Genomic DNA, 21664 nt, shown 5'->3' on the forward strand with positions numbered 1-21664 from the left:
TGAGAGACAGAATAAAAAAATTAAAAAAAGAAAATCTAATTGTATGATATTGAAAGAATTTATTTGCCCTGCTGAAGTATTTGAACACCTGAGAAACAGCAAGAATTCTGGCTGTCTGAAAGACCTGTTACTCTGCCTTTAAAAAGTCCACCTCTACTCCACTCATTAATATAACTTAGTAGGACCTGTCTGAGCTCAATAAAGACCCCTGTCCACCCCACAGTCAGTCAGACGCCAACTACTACCATGGGCAAGACCAAAGAGCTGTCAAAAGACTCCAGAGACAAAATTGTGGACCTCCACAAGGCTGGAAAGGGCTACGGGGCAAATGCCAAGCAGCTTGGTGAAAATAGATCAACTGTTGGAGCAATTGTTAGAAAATGGAAGAGTCTAAAGACGACTGTCAGTCTCTCTCGAACTGGGGCTCCATGCAAGATCTCATCTCGTGGGGTATCACTGATAATAAGAAAGGTGAGGAATCAGCCCAGAACTACAAGGGAGGAGCTGGTCAATGACATGAAGAGAGCTGGGACTACAGTTTCAAAGGTAATTGTCGGTCGAACACTACGCTGTCATGGTTTCAAATCATGCATGGCACGGAAGGTTCCTCTGTTCAAGTCATCACATGTCCAGGCCCGTCTGAAGTTTGCCAATGACCATCTGGATGATCCAGAGGAGGCATGGGAGAAAGTCATGTGGTCAGATGAGACCAAAGTAGAATTTTTTGGTCTAAACTTTGCTCGTCGTGTTTGGAGGATAAAGAAGGATGAGAGTTGCATCCCAAGAACACCATCCCTACTGTAAAGCATGGGGGTGGTAACATCATGCTTTGGGGGTGCTTTTCTGCGAAGGGGGACAGGACGACTGCACTGTATTAAGGAGAGAATGAATAGGGCCATTTATTGTGAGATTTTGAGCAACAATCTCCTTCCCTCAGTCAGAGCATTGAAGATGGGTCATGGCTGGGTCTTCCAACGTGACAACGACCCGAAGCACACAGCCAGGATCCTTAAGAAGCATATCAAGGTTCTGTAGTGGCCTAGCCAGTCTCCAGACCTTAATCCAATAGAACATCTTTGGAGGGAGCTGAAACTCCATGTTGCTCAGCTACAGCCTCGAAATCTGACAAATCTAGAGGAGATCTGTGTGGAGAAGTGGGCCAAAATCCCTGTTGCAGTGTGTGCAAACCTGGTCAAGGAAACTACAGGAAACGTTTGACCTCTGTAATTGCAAACAAAGGCTTCTGTACCAAATATTATCACTGATTTTCTCAGGTGTTCAAATACTTATGTTCAGCAGTGCAAGACAAATACATTTTTAAAAAGTCATACAATGTGATTTCCTGATTTTTTTTATTTTATTCTGTCTCTCAGAGTGGTAATACACCTACAATGTGAATTTCAGACCCCTCCATGATTTCTAAGTGGGAGAACTTGCAAAATCGCAGGGTGTTCAAATACTTCTGTTCCTCACTGTATAAGGCAGTTCCTCCAAATAATTTTCTTAAATGCAATTCTTTGAAATTAAATTGTCACCTATTCTAAGTAAGACATATTAAAAGCATTTTTATAAATACACTCATATAAGAATATAGCCCTTCAAGTAATGACATCACTGACTATTGTAGCCTTTAATTGTATGAAGGCATTTATATTTTCAAAAGCTACTCTTTATTCCAATAAAGTTTCCCTTTCAGAAGTCTGCATTATTATCCTGCCTATGATTATCTTACTAAAGGATTAACAACATTATCAAATGCATGTAGCACAAATTGAAAAGTTTAAAATCAAGTGGTGTTTTTCTTGTTTTTTATTTACTTAAATATCCCGATTGACTATTTCTTCCACGGAGGTCCAACCACAGGGACCCTCAGAGATCACAGGAATGGGGTTCTTTTGTGCCTCATTTGAATGGAGCCATGGTTGAGCAAGCACATAGCTGCTTTATTATAAACCTATGGGAATGCTGATGTTAATTGTCTTGGATATCTTGTCCCATAGGGTTTGATAAGAGTAGCAGTGAACAGAACATGTGCATGAGGTGATACGTTGTCACTCTGGGGAAACCTCTTTTACTGCATCAGAGTTTTAACCAGTAAAATGTTTCCTTGAGACTTTTTTTCTCATATCATACCCCACTGGACTTATGCATATAACATAATTTGATCTCAATAGTTCTGAGTTGTATGCACTCATCATAATATTACATCCACATTACACCGAAAAATATGCCCATTTATTTCTAAAGCATATACTGTACTGTAGTTTTTTTCGGCGTTTGAAATGGAATTGGTGAAAAAATATTGTGGTACAGTATGCTCCATTGGCAGTTTATTACAAAATATTAAATTGTAGGTACTAAATGTGCCCCCATATAGACTTAGGCATTAGAAGAAAACAATTATTCAAAAAGCTCATTAGACCTATCTAGAGTACTGCTGAATTAGCAACCCATATGTAGAGCCAAGAAAGTCTCTGATTTCAACAGGCAATTGCATGATGATCTCATCATTTACTGTTCCAATGTATTGTGGGTTCTTAAAGAGGTTGTCCATTTAAGAAAACCCATTTCACATACTGAAGGATCCTCTTATATTGGATAGGGGGAAAAGTGGTTGCAAAAAGTGTCTCTTGCTGTGAAGACCTGTCCTCTCCTGCTATAGATAGACAATCCATTGAAATCCAGCTTCCCATAAAAATATGAACTTTATTTAGTTGCAGTAAAATCCAGACATCATTTGCATGTACAGTCCATTCTCATGTACAGTCTACGTGTTTCGGACCCTTGTATACCAATGGGATTTTTATCCCATTCATTCCAGATCCCCAGCTCTTAATAGTTTCCAGGAGTTAGTGGAGAAAGATTTGTGTTTACTAAATGACAGCATCAAATATAGAAAAAACAATATAACGAAGGAGGAATATAGTGCACTTAAGGATTTAATAGATCTCCATTATTTAACCATCAAGGAAGCAGGTAAAGGGGAGCGGTGGTCTTGCTGGATAGCAATGTTCACAGGACACAGACTCTAAATATGTTGACATTTTGGCAAGGTAGTGGGGGAGAATTGCAGCTGTTTTTGGAAGAACTGAATAAAAATACATCCAATTTGAAATTCATAGCAAATTTTAGCCAATTTCAAGTAGTATTCTTAGACTTACAAATTACAGTAAATCACAATAGACTCATGTGTAATACATACCAAAAACCAGTAGCTAAAAATTGATATATGCTATACTCCAGTTGCCACCTAACAAGGTGGCTTCTCAATATACAGACTGGCCAATTTCGCTGAATCAAATTTAATTGTTCTTCTAATGAACAATTTGGGAAGGAGGCCCAGGCAATGAAACCTTAATTTGTAATGAAAGAGTATCTGGTTGAAGCAATAGAAAAATCCCTATCTAAAGTGTACCAACTAGATAGACAGACTTTTAAAAAACAAACAAACACTAAGGTAGAAAAAAGCAGTGAGGAGGAAACCATCAGCATCATTCTACCGTTCAACATACAGTACAAGACAGTTGAACGAATTATTAAAAAGCACTTGCACTTTATTTTGAAGGATAAACATATAGGCCCCATAGTAGCGGCAACCCCACAGATTGCGTACACCAAGGCCCCAAATCTCGGACTTAAAATAGCACCAATGATCAACTGCAACAAAAAGAGCACACAATCCATAAACAAATGGCTCAACATGAAAGGGTTCTAGAAGTGTGAGAAGTGCAATAACTGCAAAATCTCGCCATCCCTAAAGAAAATGAGCAAAATAAGGTCCACACAGAATGGATTCATACACAAAATCAAAGAATTCCTATCACGCAATTCTACAAATGGGATTTACATCATAGAGTGTCGATGTGGGAAACAATATATAGGGATTACTAAAAGAAAATTGAAAAAAAGAATTGCTGAACACTTATCAAATATAAGAAAGGGTTACGATAATCATGCATTATCAGCACATTTCAGGCAATATCACAATCAAGACCCTAGGGGACTTACCTTTGCTGCACTTGAAAAGGTGGACATACACTGGAGAGGAGGGGACCATATTAAAAGGATGCCAAGATTGGAATCTAGAAGAATTTTTGAGTTTAACACACTCCTGCCAGGGGTCCTTAAAGGGCTTCTGTCAGCCCACTAAACCGTTTTTTTTTTTTTGCTTAATAATAACCCCTACACTGTGATTTATCCATACATAAGTAAAATAATAATTTTGGTTCAGTAGAATTTGCTAAAACCCTATTTTTATAATATGTAAATTACCTTGCTACCAGCAAGTAGGGCGGCTACTTGCTGGTAGCAGCCGCATCCTCCGATGGTAATGACGCCCCCTCTGCTTGTTGATTGACAGGGCCAGCGGACGGGATATTTCTCCGCTGGCCCTGCCTGTTTTCATTCAATATCTGGCGCCTGCGCCGCGGCCGTACCTATCTTCAATCGGCGCAGGCACACTGAGAGGCACTCACTCGGCCGCTTCATCCTCAATGCGCCTGCGCCGGGTGTAGATGTGACGTCATCGGCTCAGGCGCATTGAGGATGAAGCGGCCGAGTGAGTGGCCGCCTCTCAGTGCGCCTGCGCCGATTGAAGATAGGTACGGCCGCGGCGCAGGCGCCAGATATTGAATGAAAACAGGCAGGGCCAGCGGAGAAAGATCCCGTCCGCTGGCCCTGTCAATCAACAAGCAGAGGGGGCGTCATTACCATCGGAGGATGCGGCTGCTACCAGCAAGTAGCCGCCCTACTTGCTGGTAGCAAGGTAATTTACATATTATAAAAATAGGGTTTTAGCAAATTCTACTGAACCAAAATTATTATTTTACTTATGTATGGATAAATCGCAGTGTAGGGGTTATTATTAAGCAAAAAAAAAAAAACGGTTTAGTGGGCTGACAGAAGCCCTTTAACGCTGAACTGGAACTGGATTGCCCCCCGCCGACGGGAGATTGGCTTCCGGCTGTTTATCAGCACTCCAATGTCCCTTGGGCGAGAGGTCGTCGTCCTATTCTTCCCTCAACCGGCTCTATGAAGGCCCAACACGCGACCTTATATGCCCTCACACTTATGACAAATTAATTTACCCCTGCCAGTGGTCCGGGCGATTGCCCCCCGTCGATGGGAGATCGGAGTCAGGCTGTTTTACCAGCATTCCGATCTCCCCTTGACGAGGGGTTGACGTCCTCAATATCCCCTGAAGTACGCACCCCCAAGATACCCCAATTGATCATGTACCGAGAAAAAACAACACAACTAAGTGATATGCGGGACAATTTATCCCCAACATTTTAAAGATGACCAATTTTGTTACCTATGTTGTAATCATTCCATAAACAAAGTTCTATGCATCTATATATTTTAGCAATATATTTTTAGCAACATGTTTTAATAATAAGCTCTTAAAAATGGACAGTTCCATATTGTGTACATAAGCGGTGCGGCTGCTTACACTTTATAGAATATGTCATCATAGGGAGATGTAACATATTCATTTTTGGCCAATATGATCTCTCTTCATGTGGAAAAACAATCACACCATTAAGCCTGTAAAAAGCCAACCCGGATACGAAGCCAGATGCCAAAATACAAGAAAACGCACGAAAAACGCATCAAAACCGCAAGTGCGTTTTTTCGCGTGAGGCCGCAGTTCATTATGGTGAACATACCTTATGGAACAGTTTTTCCAATTGGACTGTTTTGACCAAGATAGATAATCAAGAAGCATATAAGGAACGGGGTGTGATCCAGTGCTTAACTTTGAGATAGCCCAAGGAATTCTGATGATGATTATTCAGCTGACTATATAAGTGGGTTTGGGATGGGGACATAATTAACCACTGAGGAAGGAGTGAGTTGACACTCCAAAATGCGTATGGTTAAAGAAGCCTTATACCTATGCAACCCAAAACCCACAACCTGATATCCATGGATATGAACTAGAAGAGCGCCCTACGAAGAAGTAGAAGATTCGCTCTGACAGAGAAGCAACATACGAACCTCCCCCTCACACTGAGGATAAGACCGTACCGGATGCTGGTTCGTCGGGCACGTGGGACGCCGAGCCCCAACCACGTGGGACGCAAGTCACTTCTCTCGGACTATTGTGTTCGGCGCAGCCGGGAGGTGGGCTACTGCGTTCGGAGTGGCTTTCAGGAGGGAGGTGATAGACAACCAGATACCGGCTGCTGCGTGGGACGCCACACAGCAACGGTACCATATGACATTCTCACCTAAGGTACAAAGGGATAAGTGTTATACTAACACAAGGCAATTTACTTAAGGGGACTGTGCCACAACTGAACAGGCACCTTAGTTTCCAGCCGCCAGGTTGAACCATCTGACCTTCTATCAGTCAAGGTGTACTCTATTTATATATTCTAAGGAGTATTGGCACATAGTTGACTGCAAGTGTGTAATAGCACTGACATATTTTAACTACTCCAAACCTATCCGAAGGATATTATATCCTCCGGAAGACAGGTTGATATAAAGCAACCTTTTGCAAAGGGGAACCAACTATGTGGATCTATACCTTATGCACAGGAATATTCTTATGCGAACTGCATCATTTTTGGCTTGAACATTAGAAACCACGTCTATGATTCCACCTTATGTTGCATGAACACTTTTACTATTTTACGCTGCAGGAACAATATAGGTGTACTGTATTTAGTCTATTCTCCAATCTATACGCAGAGATCAAGATACATTGTTTTTATCCGATTTTGATACATTGTTTTTATGTACGTTTGATACCGGGGTACATTGTTTTTACTCCACGTTTCCACTTGATTTCAATACATTGTTTTACCTAGTTATAGGACATCTTTTAGGCAATACCACTTAATAAATATATATTTATTTATACATAATCTCTTGGTGTGGTTCCAGAAGTTGAGTGCCTGTTACTTTTTATTCATAAATATGTTGGGTGACACTGCAGTCTATTTACCATTAAAAAGTAACCCGCTCCCCCTCTATCAGCAGGAACTCAGGAAGATCCTACAAAAGGATCATTTCCTCGGCATTTTCAATCAAAAAGAAACTGAATATATTTATGTTGAACATCTGGTCATTTCAATTTTTATGCGCTACTGTACCAAAGGTCCATAAAGGTGGATTTCCACCCCCTATAAGATCGATTGTTGCCGGTATTGGCTCATACTCAGAGAGGTTATCTGAGTAGGTGGATTCCCTCCTGCAGCCTTTGGTACCGCATATGCCAGGTTTTTTTTAGAGATACATGTATGGTTTTACAGTCTTTTGAGGATTTCATGCGGAAGGAGTGATACATTTGGATAACTGCTGATGTGTTATCACTATATACTAATATTCCCCACCTCCTTGCTATTGAGGCTGTACAATGGTTTTTGGTTACCTATAGCAACTATACAGTGGAACTCCATTTTTTTTTTATGTATGGCAACTGATTTTCTGCTTAAACATAAATTGTTTATGTTTAATGGAGATTTTATTCTCCAGATCTTTGGAGTTTCTATGGGAGCCAAATTCTCACCATCCATAGAAAATATTTTCATGTCATGGTGGGAAAAACATTTTTTATTTACAGAGATGAATCCTTTCTTTCAATGTATTAAATGGTAAGGATGTTATATATATGACATGTTGATGGTGTGGCAAGGAGGGACAGCGGACATATCAACTTTTGGAGAGTTTTTGAACCAGGGCATAGATTCTTAAAATTCAGTCTACATTATGATCTTAGATCGATTGTCTTTTTAGATCTATGTTTGCAAGGCGATATTCACACTACCAGGCTGCTGACATCCAATTTTAGAAAAGAAGCTGCGGGCAATACCACCGCCTACATTCAGATAAACAGATTTCCAGCATGAATGAGATAAAATCTTGCATGTTCTTTATTGGATATTCAAAACGTACACACAGTGCAGGGAAAGAGGTCCCTCCGTGTCCCTCTTGGGACTGCCTGCCATCCGCCACATGTAAGAATATACCCAGGGGCGAAATGACCAGGGCAAGACGTAACTGTTCTAATATGTCTACTTTTGTACAGGAAGCTGACAGAGTGGCAACTAGGTTGCAAGTAAGACAGTATACAGCCAGATCCATAGAGAATGTCAAACAATGGGCATTATCTCTTGAAAGAAAGGGTTTGATGTTCCCTCAAAATAAGGATAAATCTAGAAAGAGAAACAAGAATAGAAAATAAAAAATGAAAAAATAATAAAAGGAAAACCTATTACTTTTGTTACAGCCTATAGCGAGGACTATGCAGAGATTTGCAGGATTATTCAACGACATTTACCAGTACTCAATTATGATAAGGAGTGGAGGGATATGGTATCGACAGGAATAAGATGTGTTACACGAAGGGCCCCCACTTTAGGACAGAAAATTTGTCCCGGCCTATTCTATGATTGTCCCACTACTAAACGTACATAGCTCTCCTACAAAGAAAGCTATAAATGTGGCAGCAACAGATGTATTTGTTGTAGCCACATGACTGTCGGCCAAAATGTTACATCCACAACGAATAGAAGAAGTCATGCGATTCAACAATACCTCAATTGCAATACAGATTTTGCAATATATGTGATTACCTGTAAAGAATGTCATTTGCAGTATGTAGGATGTACAACACAACAGATTAATGTTAGGGTGCGCAAACATTTGTCAGATATTCCCTATTTTAGAACACGTAATGTCTCTGCTGCAAGCTTGCATTTTGCCACTGTTCACAAAGGGAACACGGTGGCGTTTGCGGTCTATTTTCCTATTAGAGGAGGTGATCATAAACAAAACCTTTTGAGTAGGGAAGCATTCTGGATGTTTAAATTGAGAAGTTGTGCCCCCAACGGTCTAAACAAAAGACATGACTTAGTTCTTCAGTGTAAATAAATGTGTTTTTAAGGAGTTATTTTAAGGGTTAAACATTTCTTCAGGTGTTTTGTAGTTCCCCTCCCACAGTGATCATGTGATAGGAACAAATAATTGGTTGTGGTATAGCACCTGTTTAAAAGGAAGAGGTTTATTTCATTTATTGTATGTCATGATGAAGGACCGGTATACAAGTGTCCGAAACGCGTAGACTGTACATGAGAATGGACTGTACATGCAAATGATGTCTGGATTTTACCGCAAGTAAATAAAGTTCATCTTTTTATGGGAAGCTGGATTTCACTGCTTTTTTCCTCAAATTGGTGCATGGCCGTGTCCAGGCCTTTTCCGTGCCTCCCCAAGAACAACACAGGTGAGAGCTGCAGTTTTTTTTCTCTTTGTAAATTGATTTGATTATGTACTGTGCAATGTTTCATTTTCCTTGTGGTGACATTACAGAACATTGGCTGCCAGTTTTCCCTAGATGATGGCAAATTTTTTCAGGTCACAGTGTGTGTGGACACTTTATGATCTGTTTAATATCAGGAATTTCATAAACCATTTAAACAGATCATTGTAATATGTAATACCTCAAAACAGCCTAAACCTTTAGATATACTCAGATTACTCTAAATTTTACTCAATGGAACCTGTGTGGTTGGGAATAAAAGAAGAACTGTATGTTATAATATAAAGAAAACTTTAAAAACAGCCATAAAAGTAAGTCATCCTATGTTTACTGATTAGTCGAACAGGCTTTAATTACCTTATCGGTAAAGATGGATCCCCTGCATCCCACCAGTCTTTTGGAGGACTTATGTACATGCACCAAAGTTCCCAGCTGTATCCATGTGCTGAATTTTCATATCTCTGAACTTCAAATGTATCTTGCTTAATATTGTCTATTGAAGGCAAAATGACTCTTTTTCTGTTTTCTTGTATTCGAGATAAAACTGGCTCAGCCCTATAAAAAAAAATAGTGATCAAGGCGATTTACATAAAAATATTACATAGAAGCCGTTGCAAGTCATATCAGAAACAAAAAGAAAGGTAAAGGATGTAACTTAGGATAATAAAGCTAAAGGAGACAGATAGCCCTTTCTTCAAAAGATTTATAAGCCGGGTAGACAGTTATTGTGTAACTCAAACAACAGTTTGGATTTCAGCTGTGTTTATCATATCAACCATGAACACTCCATTTCCTCTTCATGTTTTAACCCCTTCTACCCCAGGCCAGTTTTTGTGTCATTTTATGTGGTAATAGCTTTGGAACACTTTAATTTATCCAAGCCATTCTGAGATTGTTTTCTCGTGACACATTGTACTTCATGATAGTCATAAATTTAAGTCAATAGATTTCACCTTTATTTATGAAAAAATCCCAAATTTAACCAAAAACTTTGAAAAATTAGCAATTTTCTAAAAAAAAGTTTCTCTGCTTTTAAAGCAGAAAGTGATACCTCATAAAATATTTGTTACTTAACATTTCCCATATTTTTTTAGGGCGTTAAAAGGCTTAGAAATTTAGAAGCAATTCTTAAAATTTTTAAGAAAATTTCTAAAACCCACTTTTTAAAGAACAGTTCAGGTCTGAAGTCACTTTGTGGGGCTTACATAGTGAAACCCCCCATAAATTACCTCATTGTTGAAACTACACCCCTCAAGTTACTCAAAACTGATTCTACAAACCTTGTTAACCCTTTAGGTGTTCCACAAAAATTAAAGGAAAATGGAGATGAAATTTCAAAATTTAACTTTTTTGGCAAATTTTCCATTTTAATAAAAAGAATTCTTTAACATATCAAGGGTTAACAGTCTAACAAAACTCAGTATTGATTACCCTGATTCTGCGGTTTACAGAAACACCCCACATGTGGTCGTAAACTAATGTAAGGGCACATGGCAGGGTGCAGAAAAAAAGTGCCATATGGTTTTTGGAAGGCAAATTTTTGCTGGGCTGGTTTTTAGATGCCATCTCCCATTTAAAGCCCCCCTAATGCACCCTTACAGTAGAAACTCCCAAAAAGTGACCCTATTTTGGAATCTAGGGGATAAGGTGCCAGTTTTCCTGGTACTATTTTGGGGAACATATGATTTTTAATTGCTCTATATTGCGTTTTTTGGGAGGCAAGGTAAAAAATAAATTGCTGTTTTGGCACTTTTTTTCTTTACAACATTCATCTGACAGGGTAGATCATTTGCTATTTTTATAGAGCAGGTTGTTACGGATGCAATGATATCAAATATGTCTACTGGCTTTGTTTGTTTCAGTTTTACATAATAAAGCATTTTTGAAATAAATGTTTTTGTGTCTCCATTTTCTGAACGCCTTATTTTTTTATTTTTCTGCTGATTGTCTTGTGTAGGGGCTTGTTTTTCAGGAAGAGTTGACATTTTTATTGGTACAATTTTTGGGTACATATGATTTTTTTGATCATTCATTATTGCACTCTATGGGGCAAGGTGACTAAAAAATGTGTAATTGTGGCACAGTTTTTATTTATTTATTTTTACAAAGTTCACCTGAGGGGTTAGGTCATGTGACATTTTTATAGAGCAGATCGTTACGGACAAGTCAATACCCAATATGTATACTTTTTCTTATTTGTTTAAGTTTTACACAATAATATCATTTTTGAAACAAAACAAAATTATGTTTCAGTGTCTCCATAGTCTGAGAGCCATAGCTTTTTATTTTTTTGACCAATTGTCTTAGCTAGGGTCTCAGTTTTTGCGGGATGAGGTGGCGGTTTGATTGGTACTATTTTGGGGGGCATATGCCTTTTTGATCGCTTGGTGTTGCAATTTTTGTGATGTAAAGTGACAAAAAAACCTTTTTGGGCGCAGTTTTTATTTTTATTTTTTACGGTGTTCATCTGAGAGGTTAGGTCATGTGAAATTTTTATAGAGCAGGTTGTTATGGACGTGGTGATACGTAATATGTCAACTTTTTTTTATTTATTTCACTTTAGCACAATAATAGCAGTTTTGAAGCAGAAAAAAATCATATTTTAGTGTCTCCATTGTCTGAGAAAGATAGCTTTTTTTTAATTTTTTGACCGATTGTCTTAGGTAGGATCTAATTTTCTGCAGGATGAGGTGACGGTTTGATTGGTACTATTTTGTGTACGCCATTTTGTTCGGTTGGTGTTGCAATTTTTGTGATGTAAGGTGAAGGGTGGATCATGTGATATATTTATAGAGCCGGTCGTTATGGACGCGGCGATACCAAATATGTGTGTTTTTTCTATATTTTTCTATTTTTTATTATAAAATCTGGGGGAAGGGGCGTTTTTTCTTTTTTTACTTGAAACTTTATTTTTATTATTAAAAACACTTTTTAAACTTTATTTATTTCTGTCCCACTTTGGGACTTTAACTTTTGGGGGTATGATTCCCTCTGCAATGCAATACAATACATCTGTACTGTAATGCATTGCCTGTTAGTGTATTATACAGAGTAATACACTAACCGGTAGAAAGCAGGTCCTGATGCCGTGCATAGTATTGGGCAGCCTCTGCATGACATCGAGCTGCTTATTCACCCATCGGGTCCCCACCACAGCAGCGCAGGGACCCTATGGGCTCCCTAACCAGCAGTGAACTCCTTCTATCGAAGGGGTTAATCCGCCGACATAGCTGTAAAAGCAGGGTTATCAGGGACTGCCAGACCGCTGCAGTAATCGGGCGTGCACCGCTCCGGTGCCCACTCGATCACCATGACGTACTATTACGACTTTCATGATGTAATAGTACGTCATGTGTCAGGAAGGGGTTAAATGTGGAACTTGTGAATTGCAATATATTTTCTTAAAGATCACTTTACCTCAGATGTAAAAAAGGGTAATAGTAAAATAACAATATCTCATGCATGACAGAATTGGATATGAAGAATGTGAACTCTATTTTATCATATTTTAACTAAAGATTGGGTAAATCATTGTAGTGTCAGAAGTTCACAATTTTCATTCCATTGTTCTCAGAATTATACCTAAAGATTATGCCTTTTTTTGCCTTTTAAATGAACAAGGATTAAAAGATCTCCAAATATTGGAATTCTTTTACTACCTTTTTAGACCTTAACTTAAAAAAATTGCAAAAATGCATTAAAAACAACATGTGAACTTACCCTAAGATTGTAAAAAGGTTATAAAACATTACAATTCATAAAAGGAAAAAATAAAGTAATAGTCAGTGCCTACAATGGGATGCACAGGTTACTAGTTTCTAAGTGATTAATACTTTTGGATCAAAATACAGTGGTCCCTCAAGATACAATATTATTACCGTAGTTACAGGACTATGTTGAAACCATTGTAACTTGAGTAATCGGTGCCAAAGTCCCAGAATGTCATCCAAGATAACAAAAAATTTAGATTTTTGAAAAATAGGCAGATAACTAAGACAGATAAATGAAGTCCTTACATATAACAGTCAGAAATAGCTGCTAACTGGCAACTAATACAGATATTTTACCAGAGAAGTGATTTGAATGGTTAGATCTGAGTCTGATGCATTGTATGTTGAATCTAGTTTCAACTTACGATGGGTCAGAAAACACCAATGTATGTTGAAAATATTGTATCCTGAGGCCACTGTATCTTGATTAGTGATGAGCGGCAGGGGCTATATTTGAATTTGCAATATTTCATGAATATTTGGGCGAATATTCGTCATATATTCGCAAATTCAAGATTATTTTCTTGATTGCAAAAAATCGACAATGTAATATTCGCATAATGCGCACGAAATACAGGCGCGGGTCACTTTTGCTACATTTTCCAAGCTGCTAGAAGTTTCCTGAGACTGGAGAAAATGGTTGGCACGGCAGAACATTAAAAATGGCTTTATATGCAGATAGAGTGCTCCAATATATTCGCAATCGCGCTAATCGGCACTACTGATGTGAACATTTTGCCGCAATATGTGAAACTTCACATTTTAGCAGGTCTGCATGTATGTATGGACAGCAGAACCTATCACACTAGCTAACACCCTGCACTGCAACAGCTACACTATATCAGGATATAACCTACACTGACTATCTCCCACTAACGATCTGTATTATATATATATAAGCTATCTAACTATCTATCTAATGTAGTGTGGAAAGAAAAGAGCGCAGCAATGATACTGCTGTCTCTCTCAGAACTTTAAAAAAACTGTAGAAAATGGCTGCTGGGGAGGTTCTTATATAGTAAGGGGTAGGCAACTTTCCTATTGGTTGCTAGGGATGTTGCTAAGCTCAGACAAAGACATTGCAGCCTTCTCATTGGCCCACAAGCAAGAAGGGAGGCTAGAATATTCTAAATTACGAATATATATCACTATATTCTAAATATTTTCGAATTCTTGAAGTGCCAATATTCACGATAAATATTCGTGATTCGAATATTCGCGCCCAACACTAATCTTGAGGGAGCACTGTAGCTGTATATAGACAGATGCACAAATGGAAGCACCAACATAAATGTAATTTTTTTTAATTGCTTCAAATTAATAATAACCTTACTATATATGTAATTGTTTACAGTAATTTGTGAAGTTATATTCATTGAAAAAGTTGGCATTCCCATTGACTGAGATACAAAATTTCCATCTGGAAAACTGATAACACAGGAAGGGCTTTTTTCAATTTCCAATTAGGAAAATCACATGAAAATTAGTAGACTAATCCATCTGGAACATTTACGAAAAAGACAAATCATGTTCACACAGCACAGTAACTAACAAAATGTTCGCACTATAACATATGTTATTATAGAATTTACTTCTCATTAATGAAATCTATTCAAAATTCACTTGTGATGTTGTGATCATTACTGATCATGGCTATTTATACTAATGTACAATTCGTCTTCAGATTAGTGATCATGTGTGCAAAACCTCTGTGCTCTTGTAATCTGAGATTCCTATGCTACTAGTGCTATGCTTTCACGGCACAGGTTAGTAAGGGATTCAAATTTTATTATGATTGTCAATGTATTTCTGCTATTATGTAACACTGTGAGCGTGTGCTATTATCCTATGAGTTTGTCATTCCATTAAAAAGAATAACCATGGTAACTGTTTTGTCGTTATAACCACTGCTTAGTACATGGTAGTCTCAAATTGCTAAAAAGAACAGAATTGCAAGCATTAAGGGAGGCAAAGTTACAGGGAGTCAAATTTCCCACCTTTAAGGTATATATAAAAAGAAAATACAACTATAGTAAACAGGCAAAAAAGAGTAATGTGACTCCTACTAGTAAAGAGCTGCTGCTACCCATCACAATACTGTCTGCATTAAATACCCTCCTTCCTTACTTTTCTCTTCTATTATGGTGCCAGTTGTATTATTATAGGTATTACAGGTATTTAATATTGATGACCTATCCTCAGAATAGGTCATAAATAACTGATCAGTGAGAGTCCAACACCCGGCACCCCCGCCGATCAGCTAACCAAGCACAGCTCTGTCCAGCGCATAGCGGCTGTGATTGGTATCGCACCTCAGGCCCCTTAATTTGAATGGGACTGAGCTGCACCTAAGCCATGTGAACTATGAATAGATTGTCACAGGTTAGGAAGAGGCCACAGTGCTCTGGTGAACGATTGTCCTAAGACAGCTGATCGCCAAGACTGCTCAAAGTTAGACCCCCCCCCCCCCCCCCCCCCCCCACTGATCTGATTTTGATGACCTATCCTAAGGATAGACCATGAAAATGAAACTTTAAGTACTGCAGGCCTACAAATTCATAGTCAAGTCTGTAACCAGCTGTTCATTATATATGTACTGTACTTTATCTGACAGTACGCAGATAAATGTGTTCATCACTGCGTAAACTCACAGCTGTAAAATGTGTAAATGGAGCCTTGGAGACTGGGTTTCGTCCAACCCTGGGGTGTTGATAGCCTTGTTAATTTGGCTCTGTTACAAGTTTAGTGAATTGTGCAGTTACTGTCTGTAGGCACTATATGGCTTTATGTGGAATTGTTATATTTAGCCCATAGGGTGTCTTTATCATAGCGTGGTACTATTTTCAGGTAGTTGGATGAAATAAAAGTCTCCATGTGCACACTTTCATAATAAATGTAGGAAGTCATTTGCAAGGACCAATTTACAAGGGTCAGCAACTTGATGTTAAAGAACCTGTCACGTTGAACATGCGGTATGGGCTGCAGGCAGCATGTTTTACAGTTGAAGGAGCGGAGCAGATGGATATATGCAGAGGCATAGCTATAGGGGAAGCAGGGGAAGAGGCTGCTTTGGGGACTGAACTCAGAAAGAGCCCACCAAGGAGGAGGACTACAAGATTTTAATGTCAGAGCCCTCTCAACAGTATTATAAAAGGACATTATATACAGAGACAATATAGGAAACAGATAAAGCGGCTGCTAGGCCTTATCTGAGAGAGTGATATTGACTAGCCATAGGAGTAAGGGTTGCATGGGAGGAGGAAGTTGTAAAGAAATTGCTGTGGGGGGCCCCATTAAAAAAATTGCTGTGCTGCTCATTCTGTTCTTTGAAATCAAGGAGGTGGTCCTATCAGTGACTGACAGCTATCCCAGTATACACAGTCATATAGGGAAGGCTGTCATCACTGATAGGACCAACTCCTTGACTTCAAAGCCCAGAATGAGCAGGAATTTAAATGAATGAAATACAACTTGCACTGAATCTTTTCTCACAAAACAATATACTGTATATTAATCTGTTCAGACCCTCCTGCTATAAAACATGCAGCCTCCAGATTACTTCACATTTTCAGGGTGACAGGTTCACTTTTAGGCAAATCACACACCAATGCCATACATACTGATATTGTTTAACCCCTTAAGGACCCTGCCATTTTTCACCTTAAGGACCAGGCCAGTTTTAGCAAATCTGACCAGTGTCACTTTATGTGGTAATAACTTTAAAAGGCTTTTACTTATCCAGGCCATTGTGAGATTGTTTTCTCGTCACATATTGTACTTCATGACAGTGTTAAAATTGAGTCCAAAAATTTCATTTTTATTTATAAAAAAATACCAAATTTACTGAAAATTCTGAAAAATTTAAAAAAATTTGCAAATTTCAATTTCTCTACTTTTATAATGATAGTAACACCTCTAAAAATATTTATAACTTTACATTCCCCATATGTCTACTTCATGTTTGGATCATTTTGTGAATGCCATCAATTTTTTTTGGGATGTTAGAAGGCTCAGAAGTTTACAAGCAAATCTTAAAATTTTCAAAACCCACTTTTTAAGGACCAATTCATTTTTTAAGTCACTTTGTGAGGCTTACTTAATAGAAGCCACCCAAAATGACCCCATTTTAGAAACTACACCCTCAAGGTTTTCAAAACAGATTTTACAAACTTTGTTTACCCTTTAAGTGTTCCACAAGAATTAATGGAAAATGGAGATGAAATTTCAGAATTTCACTTTTTTGGCAGATTTTCCATTTTTTTCAAAAAAATTATTCCTGCTAACAAAGCAAGGGTTAACAGCCAAACAAAATGAAATATTTATTGCCCTGATTCTGTAGTTTACAGAAACCACCTATATGTGGTCATAAACTGCTGTACTGGCACACGGCAGGGCGCAGAAGGAAAGGAATGCCATATGGTTTTTGGAGGGCACATTTCACTGGGATGCCATGTCACATTTGAAGACCCCCCTGATGCACCCCTAAAGTAGAAACTCCAAAAAAGTTACTATTTTGGATACTAAGGGATAAGGTGGCAGTTTTTTTGGTACTATTTTAGGGTACATGTGATTTTTGGTTTCTCTATATTACACTTTTTGTTAAGGCAAGGTAACAAAAAATAGCTGTTTTAGTACCGTTTTTATTTTTTGTTATTTACAATGTTCACCTGACAGGTTAGATCATGTGGTATTTTTATAGAGAAGGTTGTTACGGACATGACAATACCAAATAAGGTTGTTTGTTTCAGTTTTACATAATAAAGCATTTTTAAAAAAAAATATTTTTTAATTTCTCCATATTCTGTAAGATATCTTTTGGGCGACTGTCTTATGTAGGGGCTCATTCTTTTTGGTATGAGATGACGGTTTGATTGGTACTATTTTAGGGGGCATATGACTATTTGAGCCCTTGGTATTATGACAAAAATTGCTTTTTTGACACACTTTTTACTTGTTTACGGTGTTCACCTGAGGGGTTAGGTCATGTGATATTTTATACAGCAGGTTATTACGGAAGCGGCGATACCTAATATGTATACTTTTTAAAATGTATTTAAGTTTTACACAATAACAGCATTTGTGAAACAAAAAAAAAAACATGTCTTAGTATCTCCATATTCTGAGAGCCATAGTTTATTTTTTATTTTTGGGAGATTGTCTTAGGTTGGGTGGGATGAGATGACGGTTTGATTGTTATGATTTTGTGGTGCATATAGAAACATAGAAACATAGAATGTGTTGGCAGATAAGAACCATTTGGACCATCTAGTCTGCCCAATATACTGAATACTATGGATAGCCCATGGCCCTATCTTATATGAAGGATGGCCTTATGCCTATCCCATGCATACTTAAACTCCTTCACTGTATTTGAAGCTACCACTTCTGCAGGAAGGCTATTCCATGCATTCACTACTCTCTCAGTAAAGTAATACTTCCTGATATTACTTTTAAACCTTTGCCCCTCTAATTTAAAACTATGTCCTCTTGTAGCAGTTTTTCTTCTTTTAAATATTCTCTCCTCTTTTACCTTGTTGATTCCCTTTATGTATTTAAAAGTTTCTATCATATCCCCTGTCTCGTCTTTCTTCCAAGCTATACATGTTAAGGTCCTTTAATCTTTCCTGGGAAGTTTTATCCTGCATGACTTTTTGATTGCTTGGTATTAGACTTTTTGTGATGTAAGGTGACAAAAAATTTCTTTTTTGACACTGTTTTCATTTTTAATTTTTTACGGTGTTCATCTGAAGGGTTAGGTCATGTGATATTTTTTATAGAGTAGGTCATTACGGATGTGTCAATACCTAATATGTATACTTTATCTTATTTATTTAATTTTTACACAATAACAGCATTTTTAAAACAAAAAAGAAATAATGACTTGCTGTCTCCATAGTCTGAGAGCAATATACACTCACCTAAAGAATTATTAGGAACACCTGTTCTATTTCTCATTAATGTAATTATCTAGTCAACCAATCACATGGCAGTTGCTTCAATGCATTTAGGGTTGTGGTCCTGGTCAAGAAAATCTCCTGAACTCCAAACTGAATGTCAGAATGGGAAAGAAAGGTGATTTAAGCAATTCTGAGCGTGGCATGGTTGTTGGTGCCAGACGGGCCGGTCTGAGTATTTCACAATCTGCTCAGTTACTGGGATTTTCACGCACAACCATTTCTAGGGTTTACAAAGAATGGTGTGAAAAGGGAAAAACATCCAGTATGCGGCAGTCCTGTGGGCAAAAATGCCTTGTGGATGCTAGAGGTAAGAGGAGAATGGGCCGACTGATTCAAGCTGATAGAAGAGCAACGTTGACTGAAATAAAGAGTAGGTCGTTACAACCGAGTTATGCAGCAAAGCATTTGTGAAGCCACAACAAGCACAACCTTGAGGCGGATGGGCTACAACAGCAGAAGACCCCACCGGGTACCACTCATCTCCACTACAAATAGGAAAAAGAGGCTACAATATGCACGAGCTCACCAAAATTGGACTGTTGAAGACTGGAAAAATGTTGCCTGGTCTGATGAGTCTCGATTTCTGTTGAGACATTCAAATGGTAGAGTCCGAATTTGGCGTAAACAGAATGAGAACATGTATCCATCCTCTGATGGCTACTTCCAGCAGGATAATGCACCATGTCAAATTGGTTTCTTGAACATGACAATGAGTTCACTGTACTAAAATGGCCCCCACAGTCACCAGATCTCAACCCAATAGAGCATCTTTGGGATGTGGTGGAACGGGAGCTTTGTGCCCTGGATGTGCATCCCTCAAATCTCCATCAACTGCAAGATGCTATCCTATCAATATGGGCCAACATTTCTAAAGAATGCTATCAGCACCTTGTTGAATGAATGCCACGTAGAATTAAGGCAGTTCTGAAGGCAAAAGGGGGTCCATAACCGTATTAGTATGGTGTTCCTAATAATTCTTTAGGTGAGTGTATATATATTTTTTTTTGGGAGATTGTCTTAGGTAGGGGCTCATTTTATTGCGGGATGAGGTGACGGTTAGATTGGTACTTTTTTGGGGGGTATACGCCTTTTTGATCGATTGATGTTGCATTTTTAATGATCTAAGGTGACAAAAAAATGGTTTATTTAGCAGAATTTATATATTTTTGACGGTGTTCATCTGAGGGGTTAGGTCATGTGATATTTTTATAGAGTCGGTCGATACGGACGTGGCGATACCTAATATGTCTACTTTTATTTTTTTCCCTATTTTTCAAAAAAAAAATGTACTTTATATTGGGAAAAGAACGCTTTATATATTTTTTTACTTGAAATGAAAAAAAAAAAAAAATTCACTATTTTTTTTTCTCCCGCTCAGGGACTTTAACTTTTGAGGGTCTGATCCCCTTTACAATGCATTACAATACTTCAGTATTGTGATGCTTTGGCTGTAAGTGTATTACTCAATGTAATTCACTTACAGCCTGCTTGCCTGTGAGATCCAGGGTTCTGGTTCTCACAGACTCTCCCGGAAGGCAGCCACGATGCCTAAGGAAGGCATCGGGCTGACTTCCCTGCCATCGGGTCCCCGTCACAGCAGCGGAGACCCGATGGCCACCCCGCACATGTCTGAAGCCGCATGTGCCATGGTCAGTGCTGACCGCGGCCCGTGCAGGGGTTAATGCGTCGGCATCAGTGATTTCACCGATGCCGGCGCATACAGCAGGGGTCCAGGTATCAGTGACTGCCGTACCCCTGCTGCTGATTGGGCAGGCGCAGCTCCTGCACCCTCCCGATCACCATGACGTACATGTACAGTCGTGGCCAAAAGTTTTGAGAATTACATAAATATTGGAAATTGGAAAAGTTGCTGCTTAAGTTTTTATAATAGCAATTTGCATATAATCCAGAATGTTATGAAGAGTGATCAGATCAATTGCATAGTCCTTCTTTGCCATGTAAATTAACTTAATCCCAAAAAAAAATTTCCACTGCAATTCATTGCAGTCATTAAAGGACCTGCTGAGATCAATTCAGTAATCATCTTGTTAATTCAGGTGAGAATGTTGACGAGCACAAGGCTGGAGATCATTATGTCAGGCTGATTGGGTTAAAATGGCAGACTTGACATGTTAAAAGGAGGGTGATGCTTGAAATCATTGTTCTTCCATTGTTAATCATGGTGACCTGCAAAGAAACGCGTGCAGCCATCATTGCATTGCATAAAAATGGCTTCATAGGCAAGGATATTGTGGCTACTAAGATTGCACCTCAATCAACAATTTATAGGATCATCAAAAACTTCAAGGAAAGAGGTTCAATTCTTGTTAAGAAGGCTTCAGGGCATCCAAGAAAGTCCAGCAAGCGCCAGGATTGTCTCCTAAAGAGGATTCAGCTGCGGGATCGGAGTGCCACCAGTGCAGAGCTTGCTCAGGAATGGCAGCAGGCAGGTGTGAGCGCATCTGCACACACAGTGAGGCGAAGACTTTTGGAAGATGGCCTGGTGTCAAGAAGGGCAGCAAAGAAGCCACTTCTCTCCAAAAAAAACATCAGGGACAGATTGATCTTCTGCAGAAAGTATGGTGAATGGACTGCTGAGGACTGGGGCAAAGTCATATTTTCCGATGAAGCCTCTTTCCGATTGTTTGGGGCATCTGGAAAAAGGC

The 21664-nt window shown here is 38.7% G+C and overlaps 1 protein-coding gene across 2 annotated transcripts in view; it reads right to left on the minus strand.

Annotated features, from left to right (window-relative positions):
* Window positions 1–21664, minus strand: part of GALNT17 (polypeptide N-acetylgalactosaminyltransferase 17) — a 714899-nt gene that overhangs the window by 329465 nt on the left and 363770 nt on the right. For both annotated transcript variants that reach the window (XM_040424819.1, XM_040424818.1), the window contains one exon: window positions 9629–9826. In XM_040424819.1, coding sequence (XP_040280753.1) covers window positions 9629–9826 — 198 coding nt within the window. The remainder of the gene's footprint in view (window positions 1–9628; window positions 9827–21664) is intronic.

This window comes from Bufo bufo, chromosome 3 (assembly GCF_905171765.1).
Source record: "Bufo bufo chromosome 3, aBufBuf1.1, whole genome shotgun sequence".
NCBI classification, from domain to species: Eukaryota; Metazoa; Chordata; class Amphibia; order Anura; family Bufonidae; genus Bufo; species Bufo bufo.